At 47.3% G+C, this 23,645-nt stretch overlaps 1 protein-coding gene across 1 annotated transcript in view; it reads left to right on the top strand.

The window, feature by feature from the left end:
• The window catches only part of mpp4b (membrane palmitoylated protein 4b), a 50,331-nt gene that overhangs the window by 16,209 nt on the left and 10,477 nt on the right, over positions 1-23,645 (top strand). Inside the window, exons 9-17 of the mRNA XM_041200292.1 lie at positions 2,557-2,753; positions 6,670-6,734; positions 9,240-9,257; positions 9,347-9,385; positions 10,654-10,674; positions 13,724-13,738; positions 17,627-17,668; positions 18,721-18,891; positions 20,845-20,925. Of these exons, the coding sequence (XP_041056226.1) occupies positions 2,557-2,753; positions 6,670-6,734; positions 9,240-9,257; positions 9,347-9,385; positions 10,654-10,674; positions 13,724-13,738; positions 17,627-17,668; positions 18,721-18,891; positions 20,845-20,925 (649 nt within the window). The remainder of the gene's footprint in view (positions 1-2,556; positions 2,754-6,669; positions 6,735-9,239; positions 9,258-9,346; positions 9,386-10,653; positions 10,675-13,723; positions 13,739-17,626; positions 17,669-18,720; positions 18,892-20,844; positions 20,926-23,645) is intronic.

Genomic DNA, 23,645 nt, shown 5'->3' with positions numbered 1-23,645 from the left:
AGGGGAAAATATGAATAAAAGAGAGAAGACTGTTTGTAAGAAAAGGCATTTTAAGATCTTACAAGTGCGAAAAAGCCTTCAGCACACTATGCCTCAACTGATGTCTTCAAAGAACTGAAGTTAAGAAAACTCACTTGGAATTCGACTTGTTCAGGGTATCGTGTTTCTTTCCCTGGGCCTTTTAAAATCTATGGGGAGAATTTTGCCCCCGTCGGGGAAGTTGTGTCGGGGCGGTCGGTGGCGAGCGTGGACCTGATTGGCTCCCCCGATTGAGGTCCGTGCCACCATTTTATGTGAGCGGGGCAATTAAGGCCCGCCCAGCGTGATGTGCACCCGGAACCCTGAGCGCTCCCCTGTACGGGCTTGGGGCGGGTGGGGGGGGGGGTTTGTGTGGGGAGGTGGGGGGGTGCAGGGGGTTATCCCTGAGTCGGGGCCGACACTTTCTCGAGCATGCAAAATTGACACATTTAACTTTAAAAAAGCTAAATAAAGAAAAGAAAAAATTTAAGACATGTCCCTTCATGTGACGGTGTCACATCAGCTGGGACATGTCAATTAACTTTTATAAAAACTTTTATTCAATTTATAAACACTTCATGGAAACCCCATCCCTCCTGTGGATGAGGTTCCGTGAAAAATGCGAAGGCCGCCTGGGCTCTTCGCCTGCCAACCCCCCCCACCCCCCCCCCACTGCCCCTACTCGCTGAGCCGAAAATTCTGGCCTATGTGTCTTACTTTTGCCTTAATGAAAGCGTAACTGGGAGTTAGATTGATTAGGGGGGTTTAGAAGTTATCACAGTAGCAATTCGTAGAGGTAGGTAAGTATTTAAAAATCATTTTTCTTATTAATAAATGTTAATCTAGTTTTGTAAAACCTATAAGACTTGGTGGTCTTATTACTACTGAATTCAAGGCCCGTCTCAAAAAAAAACAAGTTGTGACAGTTGTTTCAAGTTTCCCTTTGGGACTGGAACAACTCAGCATTTACCATCGGCTGTGTCATAAGAAATAGTTGAGTCTGGAGGTGACAAAGGCATGAATGAGGGTTCAGTCACAGATGGGCTGAGATAGGAGTGAAAACGAGTGATATTACAGAGGTGCAAGTCTGCAGTCTTTGTGATGGGGAGGACATGGGGGTCAGAAGATGGGCTCAAGAACAAACAGGATATCAGGTAGAAACCATTAGTTAATTGGCTATAATAACGTCACCCAACCACCGGTGGCCCTGCCTACAGCTGTCACGGACCTAAGCTCTGGAATTTCTTCCCTAAATCTCTCCGCCTCTCTCACTTCCTTTAAGAAACCCCTTAAAACCCACTTGTTTGACCCAAGTTTTTGATAATCTTCCCTAATATCTCCTTAACGCCTTTTACTAAATTAGTTTATCTTCTTGTATATTCAGTACTATACTCACATTCTCTGATAATTAGCACAGCAACTTCTAGTTACTTTATTTACACTAAACATTATCTGCTTTCTCCAGTTTAAGCTGTTGACTCTCTGTAATGGGTGATGAACTCACACAAGTGCCAATTGCTGTTTAACAATTCCTATGTCGTGATCTAGAGGTTGTTCACGTAATTTATGTAGCCAGTTCCTAAATTGGCCACAGTTAAGAGCCCAGCAGGAAGAAGAGAATGACTGAGCTATGTATGTGCTCTGGTTAGATGGGAAGTACCAGAATCAGAAGAGACAAGAGGGGACTGGAAGATGGAGTTATCTCTGGAATTTACTTTGTACATTCATCAGTTGGGCCAGATGTGAAAGTTCGTGCCATGGGTGGTGACTTGGAACAACCTTTGTATCTCAGTCAATACTTTCCCCTTTGCTAAAACTTCATGATCAATACTGAACATCCCCCAATCCTGAGCCCAACCCCCAGGCACTATATTGTGATCAGCCCTACAAAGGGCATCAACTGCCCCCATCTTTCCCAGTTATACGTAAGAACTTAAGAATTAGGAGGAGGAGGCCATTTGGCCCTTTGAGCCTGTTCCACCATTCAATCGGGTCATGGCTGGTCAGATTGTGGCCTTAACTCCATTTTCCTGCCAGCCCCACCATTGACCCTTGACTTCCTTGTCAATCAAAAATCTCTCAGCCTTGAATATATGCAATGACCCGGCCTCCACTGCTCGCTGTGGAAGAGAATTCCAAAGATTAACGACCCAAGAAATTCCTCCTCATCTCCATCTTAAATGGGAGACCCCTTAGTTTGAAACTGTGCCCCCAAGTTCTAGACTCCCCTACAAGGGGAAACATCCTCTGAGTATCCGCCCTGTCAAGCCCCCTCAGGATCTTATATGTTTCAATAAGATCACCTCTCATTCTTCTAAACTCCGAGGAGTATAGGCCCAACCTGCTCAACCTTTCCTCATAAGATATCGAAGTACTGGCCCCGAGAATCTGACTGACCTGTTGCGTTTCCTTGTTCAAATTTAACAGCTTCTTCTATTTCGTTCCCTGTATAATTTATTTTAAGCCGTTGATCACACACTGCATGCAGTTAACTAGCATCTGATGCAGAACTGTTCACGCTTCCCCCCTTCCGGGCAGCTTTATGTCAGAGCGCTGGTGGATTACTGCCCTCAGTATGATCCCGCCATCCCCTGTTCAGAAGCCGGCCTGAACTTCAGGAGAGGGGACGTCCTGCAGATTGTCGACCAGACGGATGCGCTGTGGTGGCAGGCCAAGAATGTCACAACGCCCTCGAGATGTGCAGGCCTGGTTCCCTCCAACAACCTGCTGAAGAGGTAAGGCCACCGTCTCTGAGTGTGTAACAGCAGGACTGGTGGGAGGGCGCAGGTGATGCCTTATGAGGGCTCGTCCCTCTAGCTGAAGTACTGCTATGCATAAGAAGAGCTGGAGCTCTTGTGGCGCAGTGGGTAGTGTCTCTGCCTCTGAGCCAGAAACTCCAGGTTCAAGTCCCACTCCAGGACCTGATGGTCAAGGCAAGTACATTCACAACACAGCCAAACAGTTGAGAATCAACTGGCAAACCCTTGCTACACATAGCAGGCGGTAAGAGTGAGAGAGATTCCTGGTCAGCTGCATGATGGAAAGAAACTTGGAGCCTCTACCATCACCATCCATAGCTCCAGAGTACAACATGCCTTTTAAAGGTGTGTGTTGCCACATACACTCTTGGGAGTTCAGTTGGCTGGACGGCTGGTGTGGATCAGCTTGTTACCAACAGCACGGGGTTCAATCCCCATCCTGGCTGGGGCTGATTCTGGACCTCCCTCCTAGCCCTCACCATGGTGCTGTGAGCAGAGAGCTCAAGAAGAAGCAAAATAAGCAGAGATGTCCGTGGCTTCCAGTTACAAAAAGGACCCATCTTTCAGACGTGGCAAGGACCTGTCTGCTCTCTGAGGTGGACACACAAGATCTCTTGGCATTATTTCAAAGAATAGCAGGGGAGTTCTACTTCAGATCCTGGCAAATATTTACCCCTCAACCAAACATCCCTTAAAATAAAACATTATCTGGTTGTTAACACATTGCTTTGTGGGAGCTTACAGTGTGCCGCATTTTCTACATTGTTATAGTAACTTCCTTCCAAAAAGTATTTAATTGGCTGAAAAACGGTTTTAGACTTCCTGGGCTGCAAAATTTTAACATTAGCAAAGTGATGAACAACCAGCTAACTTGTTTTCTGGTAATGCTTCTAGAGAGTGTGATCAGAGGGTGCCAGGAGAACATGTTGCTCTCCCTCACGTAAGGTTATGCAATCTTTAACACTCACCGGATCAGACAAAAAGGACCTCAATCTAATGATGCTCTTATAGGATGAACCAAACTGGTTTGGCACAGGTTAGATACAGAGTAAATCTCCCTCTACACCGTCTCATCAAACACTCCCAGGACAGGTACAGCATGGGGTTAGATACAGAGTAAATCTCTCTCTACACTGTCCCCATCAAACACTCCCAGGACAGGTACAGCACGGGGTTAGATACAGAGTAAAACTCCCTCTACACTGTCCCATCAAACACTCCCAGGACAGGTACAGCACAGGGTTAGATACAGAGTAAAGCTCCCTCTACACTGTCTCCATCAAACACTCCCAGGACAGGTACAGCACGGGGTTAGATACAGAGTAAATCTCCCTCTACACCATCTCATCAAACATTCCCAGGACAGGTACAGCACGGGGTTAGATACAGAGTAAATCTCCCTCTACGCCGTCTCATCAAACATTCCCAGGACAGGTACAGCACGGGGTTAGATACAGAGTAAAACTCCCTCTACACTGGCCCCATCAAACACTCCCAGGACAGATACAGCACGGGGTTAGATACAGAGTAAAGCTCCCTCTACACTGTCCCCATCAAACACTCCCAGGGAAGGTACAGCACAGGGTTAGATACAGAGTAAAGCTCCCTCTACACTGTCTCCATCAAACACTCCCAGGACAGGTACAGCATGGGGTTAGATACAGAGTAAAGCTCCCTCTACACTGTCCACATCAAACACTCCCAGGACAGGTACAGCACGAGGTTAGATACAGAGTAAATCTCCCTCTACACCGTCTCATCAAACACTCCCAGGACAGGTACAGCACGAGGTTAGATTCAGAGTAAATCTCCCTCTACACCGTCTCATCAAACACTCCCAGGACAGGTACAGCACGAGGTTAGATTCAGAGTAAATCTCCCTCTACACCGTCTCATCAAACACTCCCAGGACAGGTACAGCACGAGGTTAGATACAGAGTAAATCTCCCTCTACACCGTCTCATCAAACACTCCCAGGACAGGTACAGCACGAGGTTAGATTCAGAGTAAATCTCCCTCTACACCGTCTCATCAAACACTCCCAGGACAGGTACAGCACGAGGTTAGATTCAGAGTAAATCTCCCTCTACACCGTCTCATCAAACACTCCCAGGACAGGTACAGCACGAGGTTAGATACAGAGTAAATCTCCCTCTACACCGTCTCATCAAACACTCCCAGGACAGGTACAGCACGAGGTTAGATTCAGAGTAAATCTCCCTCTACACCGTCTCATCAAACACTCCCAGGACAGGTACAGCACGAGGTTAGATACAGAGTAAATCTCCCTCTACACCGTCTCATCAAACACTCCCAGGACAGGTACAGCACGGGGTTAGATACAGAGTAAAGCTCCCTCTACACCATCCCCATCAAACACTCCCAGGACAGGTACAGCACGGGGTTAGATACAGAGTAAAGGTCCCTCTATACTGTCCCCATCAAACACTCCCAGGACAGGTACAGCACGGGGTTAGATACAGAGTAAAGCTCTCTCTACACTGTCTCATCAAACACTCCCAGGACAGGTACAGCACAGAGTTAGGTACAGAGTAAAGCTCCCTCTACACTATCCCCATCAAACACTCCCAGGACAGGTATAGCACGGGGTTAGATACAGAGTAAATCTCCCTCTACACCGTCCCCATCAAACACTCCCAGGACAGGTACAGCACAGGGTTAGATACAGAGTAAAGCTCCCTCTACACTGTCCCCATCAAACACTCCAAGGACAGGTACAGCACGAGGTTAGACTCAGAGTAAATCTCCATCTACACTGTCCCCATCAAACACTCCCAGGACAGATACAGCACGCGGTTAGATACAGAGTAAAGCTCCCTCTACACTGTCCCCATCAAACACTCCCAGGACAGGTACAGCATGGGGTTAGATACAGAGTAAATCTCCCTCTACACTGTCCCCATCAAACACTCCCATCACAGGGACTGCACGGGGTTAGATACAGAGTAAAGCTCTCTCTACACTGTCCCCATCAAACACTCCCAGGACAGGTACAGCACGGGATTAGATACAGAGTAAATCTCCCTCTACACCGTCCCCATCAAATACTCCCAGGACAGGTACAGCACGGGATTAGATACAGAGTAAATCTCCCTCTACACTGTTCCCATCAAACACTCCCAGGACAGGGACCACACGAGGTTAGATACAGAGTAAATCTCTCTGTACACTGTCCCCATCAAACACTCCCAGGACAGGGACCACACGGGGTTAGATACAGAGTAAATCTCTCTATACACTGTTCCCATCAAACACTCCCAGGACAGGTACAGCACCGGGTTAGATACGGATAAAGCTCCCTCGATACTGTCCCCATCAAACACTCCCAGAACAGGTACAGCACTGGGTTAGATACAGAGTAAAGCTCCCTCTACACTGTCCCCATCAAACACTCCCAGGACAGGTACAGCACGGGGTTAGATACAGAGTAAATCTTCCTCTACACTGTCCCCATCAAACACTCCCAGGGCAGGTACAGCACGGGGTTAGATACAGAGTAAATCTTCCTCTACACTGTCCCCATCAAACACTCCCAGGACAGATACAGCATAGGTTAGAGGGAGAAGGAAAGGATTGAAGAAAAAGTCATCCAGTCTATTAAAGCTCATCCCTCTTGTACATGAACTCTATGTCAAAGACCATCTCTCCCATCAAAGCTTCCCGTCTCTGACATTTACTCTCTTGCAGTTGCCTGCAACTTAGGAACTTAGAATTCTTTCATGAAAAAGTTTTGGCTTGCTTGGGTTGAACAGTTTATTCATTTTCTAAAACTTCCACTGCTCTTCCCTGTATTTGCTGGAATTCTGCTCTGTGTCCATGAACATGTTTACTGTGTGCAATTTACTTGATCCCTTCTTTCTTGAATCCCCAGGAAGCAGAGGGAGTTCTGGTGGTCACACTCCTTCCTGTTGCACACTTGTAACAAATCGACACTCCGTGAGTAACACCAGTGTGGGGATGTTACAGTCAGTGTAGGAGTGTTCCAGTCAGTGTGGGAGTGTTACAGTCAGTGAAGGGATGTTAAGTCAGTGAAGGAGTGTTTTAGTCAGTGAGGGTGTCGTTACAGTCATTGAGGGGATGTTACAGTCAGTGCAAGAGTGTTGCAGTCAATACGAGGGTGTTACAGTCAGTACAAGTGTTTTACAGTTAGTGCGAGGGTTTTACTGTCAGTGAGGGGGTGTTACAGTTAGTGAGGGGCACATTACAGTCAGTGTGAGGGTGTTACAGTCAGTGCGAGGGTGCTACAGTCAGTGTGAGGATTTACAGTCAGTGAGGGTGGGTGTTACAGTTCGTGAGGGGGAGCATTACAGTAAGTGCAAGGGTTTTACAGTCAGTGAGGGGATTGTTACAGTCAGTGCGAGGGTGTTACAGTCAGTGAGGGGGTTGTAACAGTCAGTGAGAGGGTATTACAGTTAGTGAGGGGCACAATACAGTCATTGAGAGGGTGTTGCAGTCAGTGAGGGGATGTTACAGTCAGTGCAAGGATGTTACATTCAGTGTGAGGGTGTTACAGTCAGTGCGAGGGTGCTACAGTCAGTGTGAGGATTTACAGTCAGTGAGGGTGGGTGTTACAGTTTGTGACGGGGAGTATTACAGTAAGTGCAAGGGTTTTACAGTGAGTGAGGGGATTGTTACAGTCAGTGCGAGGGTGTTACAGTCAGTGAGGGGGTTGTTACAGTCAGTGAGGGGGTATTATAGTTAGTGAGGGGGAGCATTATAGTCAGTGCGAGGGTGTTGCAGTCAGTGAGGGGACGTTACAGTCAGTATGAGGATGTTACAGTCAGTGAGGGGGTATTACAGTCAGTGCAAGGGTTTTACAGTCAATGAGGGGGTTGTTACAGTCAGTGCAAGGGTGTTACAGTCAGTGAGGGGGTTTTACAGTCAGTGTGACGATGTTACAGTCAGTGAGGGGGTGTTACAGTCAGCGTGAGTGTTTTACAGTCAGTGAGGGGGTTGTTACAGTCAGTGCAAGGGTTTTACAGTCAATGAAGGGGTTGTTACAGTCAGTGCAAGGGTGTTACAGTCAGTCCGAGAGTGCTACAGTCAGTGCGAGGGTGCTACAGTCAGTGTGAGGATTTACAGTCAGTGAGGGGGGTGTTACAGTTAGTGAGGGGAAGCATTACAGTCAGTACAAGTGTGTTGCAGTCAGTGAGGGGATGTTACAGTCAATGCAAGGATGTTATAGTCAGTGTGAGGGTGTTACAGTCAGTGTTAGGAAGTTACAGTCAGTGTGAGGATGTTGCAGTCATTGTGAGGATGTTAGTCAGTGAGGGGTGTTACAGTCAGCGTGAGGGTGTTACAGTCAGTGCAAGCGTGTTACAATCAATACAAGGGTGTTACAGTCAGTACAAGTGTTTTACAGTTAGTGCAAGGGTTTTACGGTCAATGAGGTGGTGTTACAGTTAGTGAGGGGCACATTAAGTCAGTGAGAGGGTGTTGCAGTCAGTGAGGGGATGTTACAGTCAGTGGAAGGATGTTACAGTCAGTATGAGGGTGTTACAGTCAGTGCGAGGGTGCTACAGTCAGTGTGAGGATTTACAGTCAGTGAGGGAGGTGTTACAGTTAGTGAGGGGGACATTACAGTCAGTGCGAGGGTGTTGCAGTCAGTGAGGGGATGTTACAGTCAGTGCAAGGATGTTACAGTCAGTGAGGGGGTGTTGCAGTCATTGCAAGGGTTTTACAGTCAGTGAGGGGGTTGTTACAGTCAGTATGAGGGTGTTACAGTCAGTGCGAGGGTGCTACAGTCAGTGTGAGGATTTACAGTCAGTGAGGGGGGGGTTACAGTTAGTGAGGGGGAGCATTACAGTCAGTGTGAGGGTGCAGTCAGTGAGGGGATTTTACAATCAATGCAAGGATGTTATAGTCAGTGTGAGGGTGTTACAGTCAGTGTAAGGATATTACAGTCATTGTGAAGATGTTAGTCAGTGAGAGGTGTTACAGTCAGCGTGAGGGTGATGCAGTCAGTGAGGGGATATTAAAGTCAGTGTGAGGGTGATGCAGTCAGTGAGGGGACATTACAGTAAATGTAAAAGTGGTACAGTCAGTCAGGGGATATTACAGTCAGTGTACAGATTTTACAGTTAGTGCAATGATATCACAGTCAGTTTGGAGATGTTACAGCACTGACTCTTTCTTGGGCACTGAGTTCTCTCCTATGCATGACGAAGGCCATTCCTATTGTGTGTGCTCTCACCCTCTGTTTCCTGGTTATATCCTGACTTTGCTGTTTTCAGATATTTTGATCCCCGACACAGACCTTACGTTGACCATAAAGATATTCCTTTAAGATTAAGGGGTGGGTCTCGACTGCAGTATCTTCATCTCCTTTAAAAGATGCTGAGGGCAGTGTTGACTTTGTGCTGCGTTGCTCTCACTGCCTGTAAGAGCTTGTGTGCTGAATGTGATCTGTTTAACTTTCTGCTGCTGGCGGGGTTTTTGCAGTGAGTCCAGTGGAAGAAGGTGAGTAGATCCATGAACTGCTACATTCTCATTGTGTTTCCTGCCCTGAAGCTCCCACCTCATTTATGTCTCATTTGTGCGGCTTACAGAAGAGGACATGGCAATTGCTGAGAAGTTTGTTGAAACAGGTAATAAAAAGGTGGGGAGGTGGGCTTGAGGGATACGGGGGAAGGTGGGTAGGTGGGCTTGAGGGATACAGGGGGAAGGTGGGTAGGTGGGCTTGAGGGATACAGGGGGAAGGTGGGTAGGTGGGCTTGAGGGATACAGGGGGAAGGTGGGTAGGTGGGCTTGAGGGATATGGGCAGGAGATGAGTAGTGGGATTGAGGGATATGGGGAGAAGGTGGGTAGGTGGGCTTGAGGGATACAGGGAGAAGATGGGTAGGTGGGCTTGAGGGATATGGGGAGAAGGTGGGATTGAGGGATAAGGGGAGAAGGTGGGTAGGTGGACTTGAGGGATATGGAGAGGAGGTGAGTAGGTGGGATTGAGGATATGGGGGGAAGGTGGGTAGATGGGCTTGAGGGATACAGGGAGAAGGTGGGTAGGTGGGCTTGAGGAACAAGGGAAGAAAATGGGTAGGTGGGATTGAGGGATATGGGAGAAGGTGGGATTGAGGGATAAGGGGAGAAGGTGGGTAGGTGGACTTGAGAGATATGGGGAGAAGGTGGGATTGAGGGATAAGGGGAGAAGGTGGGTAGGTGGGCTTGAGGGATATGGGCAGAAGGTGAGTAGGTAGGAATGAGGATATGGGGGGAAGGTGGGTAGGTGGGGTTGAGGGATATGGGGAGGAGGTGGGTAGGTGAGGTTGAGGGATATGGAGTAGGTGGGGTTGAGGGATATGGGGAGGAGGTGGGTAGGTCGTGTTGAGGGATAAGGGGGGAAGGTCGGTGGGTGGGGTTGAGGGATTTGGAGAGAAGATGGTTGGGGGGAGTTGACAGATATGAAGTGATGTTGGGTGGGGCTGAGGGTTATGGGGAGGAGGTCGGTGGATAGGGTTGGTCTGTGAAAAGGATTTGGATCTGGGGAGTATTTCATATTCCATTTCAGACTTTAATGTACATGGAAGTGGTGATTTTTGGTAGAGACTCAAAGGATCTTTGCCCACCTCCTGTTGAAAGCCATTTACTTATCTCCTGAGGGGGTTTATTTTAGATGTTCAGGAATGCACTATCACACAGGCCCAGGTCAAGGTGAACCATATTAACTTGGGAAGCATACTGACTATATATTTTGAGAGTGTGGTGAAGGGGTGGGGTGGTCTTGAGTATCAGAAATACAGGCATAAATTCCCAAGCTTCTAGGGTCAGTCTTTTTGCCAGGAGCCCCTAGTTGTAAAATGACCCCTAATGTCTGCATTTCCAAACATTGTGTCAAGATTTTCTTTCTTATCTCCACAGATGAAGAAACCTTTGAATCAGGTAAGTGAGCTTTATGTGTTTAATGTACAGTGCTAACAATACTCCCCATGAACTGCAAACAGCTCAGATGACCAAGATCCCCCATTGTGGCCCATAGTTTGGGGATGGGTATGGGGACCACAGTCAGTGTGTTGTCGCCATTTTCTGAACGGGAACCATGCCAGGCTCCCCTCTCCTCTCCCCACTCCATCCAGTCACTCTCATTCATTGTCTTCCTGTGCCTCTGGCCCAGGTCATAAAAAATTAGGAGCAGGAGGAGGCAATTGAGTCCTTCAAGCCCATTCTGCCATCTATTGATCATGGCTGATCTGATTGTGGCCTTAACTCCATTTTCCTGCCTGTCTCCCACAACCCTTGACTCCCTTGTCGATCAAAAATCTAAGTCAGCCTTGAATATATTCATGATCCAGCCTTCAGGGGAGGAGACTTCCAAAGACTGATGACCCTCTGAGAGAAGAAATTCCTCCTCATCTTCATTTAAATGGGAGACCCCTTATCTTTAAACTGTGCTCCCCAGCTCTAGATTCCCCCACAAGAGCAAAGATCCTTTCAGCACCTACTGTGTCAAGCATCCTCAGAGTCTTAAATGTTTCAATAAAATCACCTCTCATTCTTCTAAACACCAATGAGTGTAGGCACAACCTGCTCAATCTTTCATCATAACACAACCCTATCATCCCAGGGATCAGCCTAGTCTACCTTCCCTGAACTGCTTCCAATGCAAGTATATCTTTAGTATTGCTGAAAATTCTCATTCTCCTGCAAGAGGAAACATCGCCTCCACATCCACCTTGTCAAGACCCCTCAGGATTTTAAAGGTTTCAATTCTTACTGTTCTAAACTCTAGTGGATACAAACCTAGCCTGCCCAACCTTTCTTCATAAGACAACCCACCCATTCCTCGTATTACTCTAGTAAACCTTCTCTGAACTACTTCTAACACATTTACATCTGTCCTTAAATAAGGAGACCAATACTGTACACAGTATTCCAGATGTGGTCTCACCTGTGCCCTGTACAACTAAAGCATAACCTCCCTGTTTTTGTATTCAATTCTTCCTGCAATAAATGATAACATTCTATTAGCTTTCCTAATTACCTGCTGCACCAGCATACTAACCTTTTGTGATTCATGCACTAGGACACCCAGATCCCTCTGCATCTCAGAGCTCTGCAATCTCTCACCATTTAGATAATAAGCTTTTTTTTATTCTTCCTGCCAAAATGAAAAATTTCACATTTGCCCACATTATACTACATTTGTCAGATCTTTGTCCAATCGCTTAACCTGTCTATGTCCCTTTGCAGCCTCATTATGTCCTCTTTACAACTTACTTTCCTACCTATCATTGTGTCATCAGCAAAGTTAGCAACCGTTCCTTTGGTCCCTTCATCCAAGTCATTTATATAAATTGTAAAAAAGTTGAGGTCCCAGCACTGATTTAAGTACAGTACATCCACTGGTTCCCCTTTATCCACAACACATGCAACTCCTTCAAAGAACTCCAATAAATTGGTTAAACATGATTTCCCTTTCACAAAACCATGTTGACTCTGCCCAATTACCTTGAATTTATCTAAGGGCCCTGCTATAACATCTATAATAATAGCTTCTAACATTTTCCCTATGACAGATGTTAGGCTAACTGGCCTATAGTTTCCTGTTTTCTCTCTCCCTCCCTTTTTGAATAAAGGAGTTACATTCGCTATTTTTCAGTCTAATGGAATCATCCCGAAATCTAGGGAACTTTGGAAAATTAAAACCAACACATCAACTATCTCACCAGCCACTTCTTTTAAGGCTCTAGGATGATGTCCATCAGGACCCAGGGATTTGTCAGCCCACAGCCCCAACAATTTGCTCAATCCCACTTCCCTGGTGACACTGATAGAGTTAGATAAGGAAGGATGGGAGGAGGCTCGACTGGAATGTAAACGCTGGCATGGACTGGCTGGGCCGAATGGCCTCTTTCTGTCCTGTACAATCTATGTAATCCTATGTGAGGGCCTCAGTGCCATCTCCAGTCTGAGCAGAAGCGCTCTGTGACAGTGTGCACAGGGGTCCCCACATACTCAAACTAACCCCCCCAGTGCACCAAAGGCAATTAACAGCGAGCTAATGAGCAATGAGTGCCAGCCCATGATAGTGCAAAGAGTTCAAATTAGAGCCTGCAACCTTCGAGAAGCCTTTCAAAAGTGATTAACAGGAGAGCTTTGAGCAGAGTGTGGGCCTGGTGAGAGTTGGATCTCCCACTAGCAGCCCGTTTGAACAACCGGGAAATGGAGGAGGGACAGAGTAGGGTAGAGAGAAGAAAAAGGAAGATGGCAGTGTTTGAGGAGGGGGTGGCCTACAAAATATTACCTCCTGTCCCGTCCACAGGCCACACGGATCGAGTGGAGATCTCAGTGAGGAGCTTTGTGTTAGGAGAGGGTAAAGTGGAGGCAGTGAAAGAGAAACGCTGCCTACTGCATGTAAACCTGCAGCCAACATAATCCAGATAGCACAGGGTATGGCTGCAAAAGACTCTGGGATGGATTTGCAATGTTGTGTAAAATGGATATTATCGATTGTAATAACTATCTGATCAGCTCCAATGATGATCGTTCTTCATGAAGTGTTTTGGATGATTTAGTTCCTTCATCACAACAGTAAAATCGTGACAGTGAAATGTTTACATATGATCTACCCACGATAAAAAAAACTTAAAGAATCCCCCATATAAATATTTGCATAGCAAAAGTCCATCATAAGTGTTGATATAGAAAGTGTTACAGGAAGTAATGATGTACAAACAGGAAGTGTGAACTGTGTGCAATATTATTAACAATAGCCAGCTTATTTGTGGGACCCAAACTAAACTGGAGCCCTTTTCACATGCTCCCTGCTGCTCAATATTTGATATGAGTTACTCAAATCACATGGCTGGTGTTAATGCTAGGGAGGAACAATAGTTACACACTGCCCTTGGTTGGTGGCAGATGACAGAAGAGGTATCATTAACTAATTTATTATTTTTTCTAATTTTCTCCTCTTGTTTGCTTTCTGAAGAGGAACTAAAAGAAGGTAAATCTACAAAATTCTGCTACCTGGAGCCCTGTTATGGCACAGCTGATGGTAAATGCTGAGCTGCTCAAATCCCAAAGGCGAAACTTGAAACAACTGCCACAACTGTTTTGCAATTTGTATATATTCTGAGAAGCATGCCTTGAATTCAGTAGTAATAAGACCACCAAGGCTTACAGGTTTCTTACAAAACTAAATTAAATCTTTATTAATAAAAAAAATGATTTTAAGCACATACACAGGTTTACAAATTACTACTATGATAACTTCTAGCTCCCATAGTTAATCTAACTCCCAGTTACACCTCCTTAAAGGCAACAGTAAGACACATAGATTTTCAAAGACCCAGGCAAAGTAACACGATACCCTGAACAGTCGAATTCAAAGTGGGTTTTTCTCAGCTTCGGTTCCTTGTAGACAGCAGCTTGAGGCTTAGATGCTGGAGGCTTTTCACACTTGTTAGATCTTAGAAGGCCTGCCCTTACACACAGCCTTCTCTCCTTGATACATATTTTCCTCTTTGAATGCAAATTCCCATTGTTTCACTATGTTTTTGGACTTTACCTCTGTAATAATAAAAACCTATCAAAGTACCAATTTTACCAGTAATCTTTGAGAAAAATAAGTAAACTGTTTCTTGACTTCTCCTGGGTAGGTGAAACACTTCACCTCCTCTTTTGAATTCAAGCTAGTCTGGTTTATTTTAAAATGCAAATGTTCCCATTACACTACACATTCTAAAACTTCCCCCATGTTTACCTATTTAACATTTCAAACCTAGCTTGCCTTCTGATACATGAAAGCCATTAGATCAGCTGCCTTTAATTCAATTAAGTCACACACACAACCCCACCTTACAATAAATTCCAGTAACATTATGAAAGTTATTATATCCCCCTGACAAGCCCACATTAAGACCACACAGTCAATGCTGCCCGGAATGAAAAACCAGTTCAAAATGTTCAAATCCCAGTGAAAAACAATAACACTGGCACCTGTAATACTGGCGTTCCATTTTAAGGCAATGAGACCAGTTCGGACAAGGCTGTGGGCCAAGTGCTGGTAAATGGGATTGGGTAGGTAGGTCAGGTGTTTCTCATGTGTCGGTGCAGACTCGATGGGCCGAAGGGCCTCTTCTGCACTGTGATTCTGTGAAGTTTTACTGGCACTCATCATATCCAATTGATTTTTTTTTTGCCTTTTGGGTGGCCACTGCTCACCAAAGCCCAGGCCTCTGGTCACTGACATCAGCCTCCCCAATTGTTGCCCTTTCCCCAGCAATCTCCTGTCACATTCCCTTTCCCTTTAATGGCCTAGCTAAACCCCATTGCTGGCAACGTAGCAACCTGAAAATTCAAAGCTTCTTTGCCTTAATTGTGAGGTCCAGCAGGTGTCTTAAGCTTGTATATCATAGAGGGACTAGTGGTATTGTCAGTGGACTAGTAATCCAGAGAGCCAGGGTAATGCTGTGGAGATCCAGATTCGAAACCCGCCACAACAGATGGTGGAATTTGAACTCAATTTTAAAAATCTTGAATTAAAAGTCTAATGACGACCGTGAAAGGATTGTCGTTAAAACCCATCTGGTTCACTAATGCCCCCTTTAGGGGAGGAAATCTGCTGTCCTTACCTGGCCTGGCCTACATGTGACTCCAGACCCACAGCAATCCCTCAGTTTTATCAAACCTCTGGAAAATTAATAAGAGATGAAATGTACCTACACCACATGGACTGCAGCGGTCCAAGTAGACAGCTCACCACCACCTTCTCAAGGGGCAATTAGGGATGGGTAATAAATGCCCGGCCTAGCCCACATACCCATAAATTAATCCAAAAATAAAAGTGAGGCCCGAGAGAGAATATTCAGTGTATCTCAGGCCCAGCAATTGTTCCCAGCTTGTGCTGACAGACCAACCAGGTCTCTGAAGTAGGATTTGAACCCACAATGTTCCGAGTCAGAGGTTCCTGAGCCAAACCAACCTCAATTAGCTTCGGCACCTTGGGGTCAGGGTTCCCACTTCTGATCATCTTCCAGTGACTCCAAAAACAACTTGCATTGACGTAGCATCTTGAACATAGTAAAACATTTCCAGGCAGTTCTTCACAAGTAGCATTATCTAGCGCAATTTGACACCAAGGCACATAAGGAGATAACCAGGCAGATGAACAAAAGCTTGGTCAAAGTGGTAGGTTTTAAGAAACGTCTTGAAGGAGGAAAGTGAGGCAGAGAGGCAGAGAAGTATGGGGAGGAAATTCCAGAGCTCGGGGCCTTGACCACTGAGGATACGGCTGCCAATGGCGAAGAAATTAAAATTGGGGAGGCGCAAAAGACCAGAATTGGAGGAATGCATATATCTTGGAGGTTGTAGGTTTAGAGGAGATTACAGAGATAGGGAGAGGGGAGACATTGGAAGGATTTGAAGACAAATATGAAAATTTTAAAATTGAAGCATTGCTGGACTAGGAGCTAATGCAGGTTATTGAGCACAGGGGGTGATGGGTGAATCGGGCTTGGTGTGAGTTAAGATACAGGCGACAGAGGTTTAGATGAGTTTAAGTTGAGAGGGAGTGGAAGTTGGTGGCCTGCCATGAGAGTATTGTAATAGTCTAGAAGTAACAAAGGCAAATCAAGCACGAGGACAGGATCAGGATCAGCTCTGCTTGAATATTCTGCCATTGATCACTGACTGTCAGAGGACATTCCCAAGCTTGGCTGTGAAGTAGACACAAGCTAGAATGCTTTAGTAGAGACCATTTTATTGCTCACCACAGAGCTTACTTCTCCACTCTAACACAAGCTCCTCCCCAGTGCTGACTGACTTTTCTTTCTATACATATCTGAGTAAAATTAACTGATCAATACTCAACACCTGTTCACCTTATTACCTTAAACCACTGGGTATCTAACATCCATCAACAGAGCCGGTTAGATACTAACACTGACCAGTCTAGTACTTAAAGGGTTAGCTGCATGACTGCCCCCAAGGTGGGGGGTCCAGTGTCTGAAGACAAAAACCACAGAAGCTGGTGCTGGTAGGAAGGGTGAGTGGGGGCAGTGGATGGAGGGAAGGGGGGGGGTGCTGCAGTTTGGGGAGTAGGCCAAGAATAAAGACAACAGAAACAGAAATACCTGGAAAAACTCAGCAGGTCTGGCAGCATCGGCGGAGAAGAGCACAGTTGACGTTTCGAGTCCTCATGACCCTTCAACAGAACTAAGTAAAAATAGGAAAGGGGTGAAATATAAGCTGGTTTAAGGGGGGCGGGGGAGTGGGAGAGAGAAAGAGAGAAGGAGGGGTGGTTGTTGGGACAAGCAGCCAGTGATAGGTGTAGATAACCAAAAGATGTTACAGACAAAAGAACAAAGAGATGTTGAAGGTGGTGATATTATCTAAAGGAATTAAGAGTAGAAGACAGGACAGATAAGGTACGGATAGCTCTACTGTGGGTGGGGGAATACTAAAAGGTAGAAATAAACAATAGGTGGAAATACATTTAAAAATAATGGAAATAGGTGGGAAAACAAAATCTATATAAATTATTGGAAAAACAAAAAGGAGGGGGAAGAAACAGAAGGGGGTGGGGATGGAGGAGGGAATTGTTGAACTCAATATTCAGTCCGGAAGGCTGTAAAGTGCCTAGTCCTTTAACTAAAGACCTTTGGTTTGTTAATGGAGTGAATCAGTATTGAGGTGGGATCAGCTGATCCAGACCATGACAGCCCCAGTTGTTCGTGGTAACTCCTGATAGTGGCTGACTCGCCACAGTCTAATATATGTAATTGAGGCTCTTGTATATGTAATTTGAGATCTAACCTCAGTGATTTTAAGATCTGACTTAACATCCATCCTGTTCTTTGCTCTCTCCTGGTGTTATCTCCCTGGTGTACAGAAGATGCTGAATTCAATGGATATAACCAAGGATTGTACATTGGTGGGTTCCTAGCTCACTCACTCCCTTCGGCGGCTGCTTTCTGTTTGTTTCCCATTCCGCTTCCTGCTTTTCAGTTCCCTCTTTCTGCCATTGCACGGTGTGTCCTGGGCAGAGGGATCAGATATTCATCCTGACCATCGGCACTTCCCTCTGGCATCAACACACACAAAAGCCCAGCTCCGCCAACCAAGATTTTTTTTTTTACCTCAGATTCTCCCTTTCCCGACACAACCTCAACCAAATACTGTCTGGGAAAGGGGGAAAATACTACCCCCCGATATACTGTCTGTGAAAGGAGACCATTCTCTCGGTCTTCCAAAATCCCCATCCAGCAAACAGTTTGGGGAATTGAAGCAGCAGTTATCTTTCCATTAGATGGAATGGCGGGGGTGTGGGGGGTGTGGGGATGTGGTGGTGGGGGTGTGGTGGTGGGGGTGTGGTGGTGTGGGAGGAGGAGGTGGTGGGGGTGTGGGGGGTTGGGGGGGGAGGTGGTGAGGGGGGGTGTAGGGGGGAGGTGGGGGGGAGGTGGTGAGGGGGGGTGTGTGGGGGTGTGGGAGGTGGGGGGGAGGTGGTGAGGGGGGGGTGTGTGGGGGAGGTGGGGGGGTTGGGGGGGAGGTGGTGGGGGTGTGGGGGGTTGGGGGGGAGGGGAGATGGGGGGGTTGGGGGTTGAGGGGGGAGGGGAAGTGGGGGGTGGGGGGGGGTTGGGGGGGGAGGGGAGGTGGGGGGGTTGGGGGGGGTGGGGGGGTTGGGGGGGGAGGGGAGGTGGGGGGGGTTGGGGGTGGGGGGTTGGTGGAGGGGGTGTGGGGGGTGTGGGGGGAGGTGGTGGGGGGTGTGTGGGGGAGGTGTGTGGGGGGAGGTGGGGAGAGGTCAGGGTGTTGGGGGGAGGTGGGAGGGTGGGGTGTGGGTGTATGTTTGGGACTCAACCCTTTACCTGGAGCTGTCGTTAAGCGCAAAGAGGATAAACTTGCATTTGCAAAGCGCCTTTAACGTCTTTCTGTTGGACTTATCCCCCCACCCATTAAACCGTTGCTGTCCCTGTCCCTCCCTCACAGCGGGGTTCAGGAGGAGTATGCGACTCTGCCGCAGGAAGTCGAGGAGCAGCCAGTTGCTGTGCTCCACTCGCTGCCCGAGCAGTTGTTATGCCAGCACAGTGTCACCGTACGAGGAGGTGGTGAGATACCAGCGCAACCCCACCGACAGGCACAGGCTGGTCATCCTGGTGGGTGAGTAACTATCATCCAGATTCGAAGCAGGTTAAACCTCCTCGGGTGGAAGGTTTCTAAATTCACACGGACTGAAGGGTGGCCACTTCCTCACTGACTCCAGATGACAGGCCCAGTCCTGACATTGCAGGGCACTGGGTGAAGGGCCCAGTCCCACAGGACAGGAAAACAGGGGAAGGGCCCAGTCCCACAGGACAGGAAAACAGGGGAAGGGCCCAGTCCCACAGGACAACCAACCAGGGGAAGGGCCCAGACCCAGAGGGCATGAAACTAGCAGAAGGGCCAATCCCACTGGGTGAAAAAAGAGGAGAAAGGCCCAGTCCCATAGGGCACCAGGGGAAGGGCCCAATCCCACAGAGCAGGGCACCAAGGAAAGGGCCCAGTCTCAAAGGGATGATTACCAGGAGAAGGGCCCAGTCCCACAGGGCAAGGCACCAAGGGAAAGGCCCAACTCCCCAGTAAGGGACACCAGGGCAAAGGCCCAGACACGCTGCAGACTGGACAAAGATGAAAGGTCAATGGGTCATGGTGTCGGATAGAATATGGGCAGCAAAGTTTTGGATGAACTGAAATCCACAGTGGGTGAAGGGCAAGAGGCCAGCCAGGAGAGCCGGAATGGTCAGGGAGGTAACAAAGACATGGATGAGGGTTTCAACAGGAGACAAGCTGAGGTGCAGGTGGAGATGGGCAGTGTTACAGAGGTGGTAGTAGGTGGTCATTCAAATGTGGAGGGTAAGGGGTCAGAAACTCAGCTCCAAGTTGAATATGATGTTCAGGTAGCGAACAATCTGATTCAGCCTGAGGCAACAGTCAGACTACACTCATTGAATCAGTGGTGAGAGAACAGAACTTGCAATGGGCCCAAAGACCATGGCCTTTTATCTTCCTGTGGTTTAACTGGGGGAAATTGTGACTGGGCAAGCAGTGTGACAGTCCCGAGGCAGTGATGAGGTGGAGGAGGGTGGCGGGGTGAATGTCGTGAACATATAATGTGAAACCTGACTCCCATGTTAAGGTTGCTGTGAATAGGCAAAAGTGGAACCAAGCGAGGCCAGCCCCATTAAGCTGGACAACAGTGAAGAAAGTAGTTGCTTGCTAGTACAGAACGTGAGTATTGCTGAAAAAAGAGAAATGCTGCTGAAGCTTTTCGTCTTGCACTCATCAGGACAGGCACAAGAATGCCAAATTTCAAAGGAGCAGCAATTTGTACTGCATGAGAAAAGGGTGCTGATTGGTGGGCAAGTCGACTCTGATTGGTCAAGGGTGTTGGAGAATACATTAGGGAACTATTGTCCCCCACGCTTTTGTTTAATTCAAAGAAGGTGCAATGCCTGGACATGATCTTTCTGCTTACCGAGGACATGTCTCTGTGTGTGAACATGTGTCGCTTCTACAAGCGTATGTGAACCCAATGATTATCTTAAATTGGTTGTTAGTGTAATCCTTAGCACACCCAGGATTGTTCAGCAAGCAGAAAGAGCATGTCCAGGCATTGCGTATTCTTTGAATTAAACAAAAGCATGGGGGAACAATAGTTCCCTGGCGCATTCTCCATGGTAATGCCTCGACCAATCAGAGTTGACTTGCCGACCAATCAGCACCCTCTTCTCATGCAGCATAAATTGTTGTTCCCTTTTGAAATTTGACATTCTTGCAAATCTATCCTGATGAGTGCAAGATGTAAAGCTTCAGCAGCATGTCTCTTTTATCAGCAATACTAAAGAAGAGAGTGGTTTGCAGAGTTTCTGGGATCCTTCCACCAAAGTTACAATGACGAGCAGGAGTTTGAACAGTTGTCCCCAACAAGCTTCTGATTTTCAGAAAGTCTCTGGAACAGTGTTACTCAGCCAGTGCGTACTACTGGGGGGAAATGACCTGTGATAATGGGGAACACTGCATCGAGAACTGAGACCCAGAGGCTAGCTTGGTTTCCTTGTTTTCCTGACACTCTAGGTCCCTCAGGAGTCGGGGTGAATGAACTGAGAAGAAGGCTGATTGAGTCCGATCCACATCTCTTCCAAAGTCCTGTACCACGTAAGTCAGGATTTCTTGTGCAGTAGCACGCTCTGAGGTGGTAAGTCTGAGCACAATTGGCCAGGATACAGCTTGGCTGCGAATGATAAGATCTGTTGTGTATGCCTGTATGCCATTATAATGTAAAGGTGCTCAGCAGAGCAAAGGTTAATGTGGGGCTGGAGAATAGCACTGCCCATGGTATGATGTATAGAGTCACATGGTAATAGACTCAGAGAACAGTCCAGAAGAAACCTGCATGGAAGCAGCACCATGCATGACAGTAACTGGAATTTGTACATAGTTGAGAATTACCAATAAACGGTTCATGTTTAAACATATAAGTCTCAAGATCTCATCAGTGAAACACCCTAACACAACAAGATCCCTAAATGGGAGAGACTGGATTTCACCAACTGTTGTGCAGGCTCTTGAGGAACCTCCTTTCAGGAAAATAGGCACGGGGGAGGGGTGGAATTTAATTCAGGTGAATATGCGGCCATCGGCCAATTAAAGGAAGTGATGCGCGGAGTCCATTAAGTTATTTGACAGTAGTGAGCCCTTTTGCCGCACCTGCTTCTCTGATAATGGTGCCTCTGGCTCCTGTGCCACTCTCTTTTCCCTGGTGTCTCTCCTTTGGCGCTGCTCCTCCATCGCTCATGTGTCTGACAATATTGGGGGGGGGGGGGGTGTGATTTCCATGGGTCTGAGTTTAGCCCTTTCACAAGCTGCTGCCTCTGGATTTAAAGTGATAATGTTTGCCCCTCAGCCCGTAGCATGAGGCCCTTCTTCCCCTCCAATGTTTGCCCCTCAGCCCGTAGCATGAGGCCCTCTTCCCCTCCAATGTTTGCCCCTCACCTTTCCGAACTCCTTCTGTTCTCCTGTGGGAGGTAGCTGAATGGCTGACCCTCCACCTGGGAGAGACAGCTCGCTCCAATATTGCCAGCTTTCACTGGTTGGGCATCTGACAGCACCTGACAGCTCGTGATACTCGCTCACCACTCAATTAATCCCAAGGGGTGCATTTAATAGCTTTCAGTGGCATGCAAATGTCTCTTTTAACTGCCTGCCGAACAGTCTTAATTGGCTTCCCGTTGCATCATGCAGGTTCACCATCTCGCTGGCCGTTTAATTAGGCTGTCGGGATTCCGGCTGGTTAGCTCCAGCATCATTCCGTGGCTTCTTCCCCCACAACTCCCGCTTCGGGACAGGTTGCATTAAGCTCTGCCCAGGTGAGGGGGTGGGGGGTAAATGGGCAATGGGCAGGCAGAATCTATGGTGGGGGATTGTGTACCATGGAATGTGGAGGATGATTAAATGGGCATCTAAGATGAGGTGGAGCGTACACGAGGTGTGGGAGGGGATGAAACTGTTGAATACAGAGCAACCCCCTTCTGATTGGCTGGCAGCTCTCAGCATGCGGGGTTTCTGCTCCTGGGGTCCTTGATACCTGGGGAAGGCCTGCCGTTGGCCTGTTATTTACCTGATTGGCACAAACTGTGGCAGGCCTTTTCGAAAATAGGTGACGCAGGGTTCTCACTGGCTCTCCAACTAGCGGCCAAGACACCTGTCACCTCCGCAAGATTCTACCCCTAATCTCTGGTCCACCAACAAGGCAGAAAATACATTTTCTAAATTGCAGTATCGAAATGATGACAAGTTTGGGATTTACAGGCCTGTAGATTGTAGGGGGGACCAAAGACCACAGGGTTTAGGATAAGAACTAGGAACAGGAGTAGATCATTCGGCCCCTTGAGCTGCTCAGCCATTCAATAAGATCATAGCTGATCTTCTACATCAACTCATTTTTCCAACTTCTCCCCATATCCCTTGTTCTTAGTGATCAAAGGTCTATCGATTTTAGTCTTGAATATACTCAACAACTGAGCATCCACAGCTCTCTGTTGTAGAGAATTCCAAAAATTCATGACCCAGTAGGTGAAGAAATTTCTCCTCATCTCAGTCCTAAATGGTCAACCCCTTATCCTGAGACTATAACCCCTAGTTCTAGACTTTCTAGCTGGAGGAAACAGCCTCTTAACATCTACCCTGAGGGGTGACCTGATCGAGGTGTACAAGATTATGAGAGGCATGGACAGGGTGGATGGGGAGCAGCTGTTCCTCTTAGTTGAAGGGTCAGTCACAAGGGGGCATAAGTTCAAGATGAGGGGCAGGAGGTTTAGGGGGATGTGAGGATAAATGTTTTTTACCCAGAGGGTGGTGACGGTCTGGAATGCGCTGCCTGGGAGGGTGGTGGAGGCGGGTTGCCTCACATCCTTTAGAAAGTACCTGGATGAGCACTTGGCATCATCATAACATTCAAGGCTATGGGCCAAGTGCTGGTGAATAGGATTAGGTAGGTAGGTCAGGTGTTTCTCACGTGTCAGTGCAGACTCGATGGGCCGAAGGGCCTCTTCTGCACTGTAATTCTGTGATATCCTGTCAAACCCGCTAAGAATTTTACATATTTCAATGAGATCACCGACCATTCTTCTAAACTCCGGAGAATATCATCCCATTCTGCTCAATATCTCCTCACACGACACCCCTCTGATCCCAGGAATCAATCTAGTGAATTATTTTCTAAGACAAGTATATCCTTCCTTAGATAAGGAGACCAAAACAGTCCACAATACTCCAGATCCAGGTAAGGAATGAGTAGAGGGCAGAGGATGTGAGTCTGGGGGAGAGAATATGCGATGACCCTCAGAACAGATTCTCGTTTTAACAGCCCATGCTCA

Source organism: Carcharodon carcharias, chromosome 12, assembly GCF_017639515.1.
Source record: "Carcharodon carcharias isolate sCarCar2 chromosome 12, sCarCar2.pri, whole genome shotgun sequence".
NCBI lineage: Eukaryota > Metazoa > Chordata > Chondrichthyes > Lamniformes > Lamnidae > Carcharodon > Carcharodon carcharias.
Note: the sequence above shows the minus strand (reverse complement) of the source record. Positions and strands in the feature narration are given on the sequence as shown.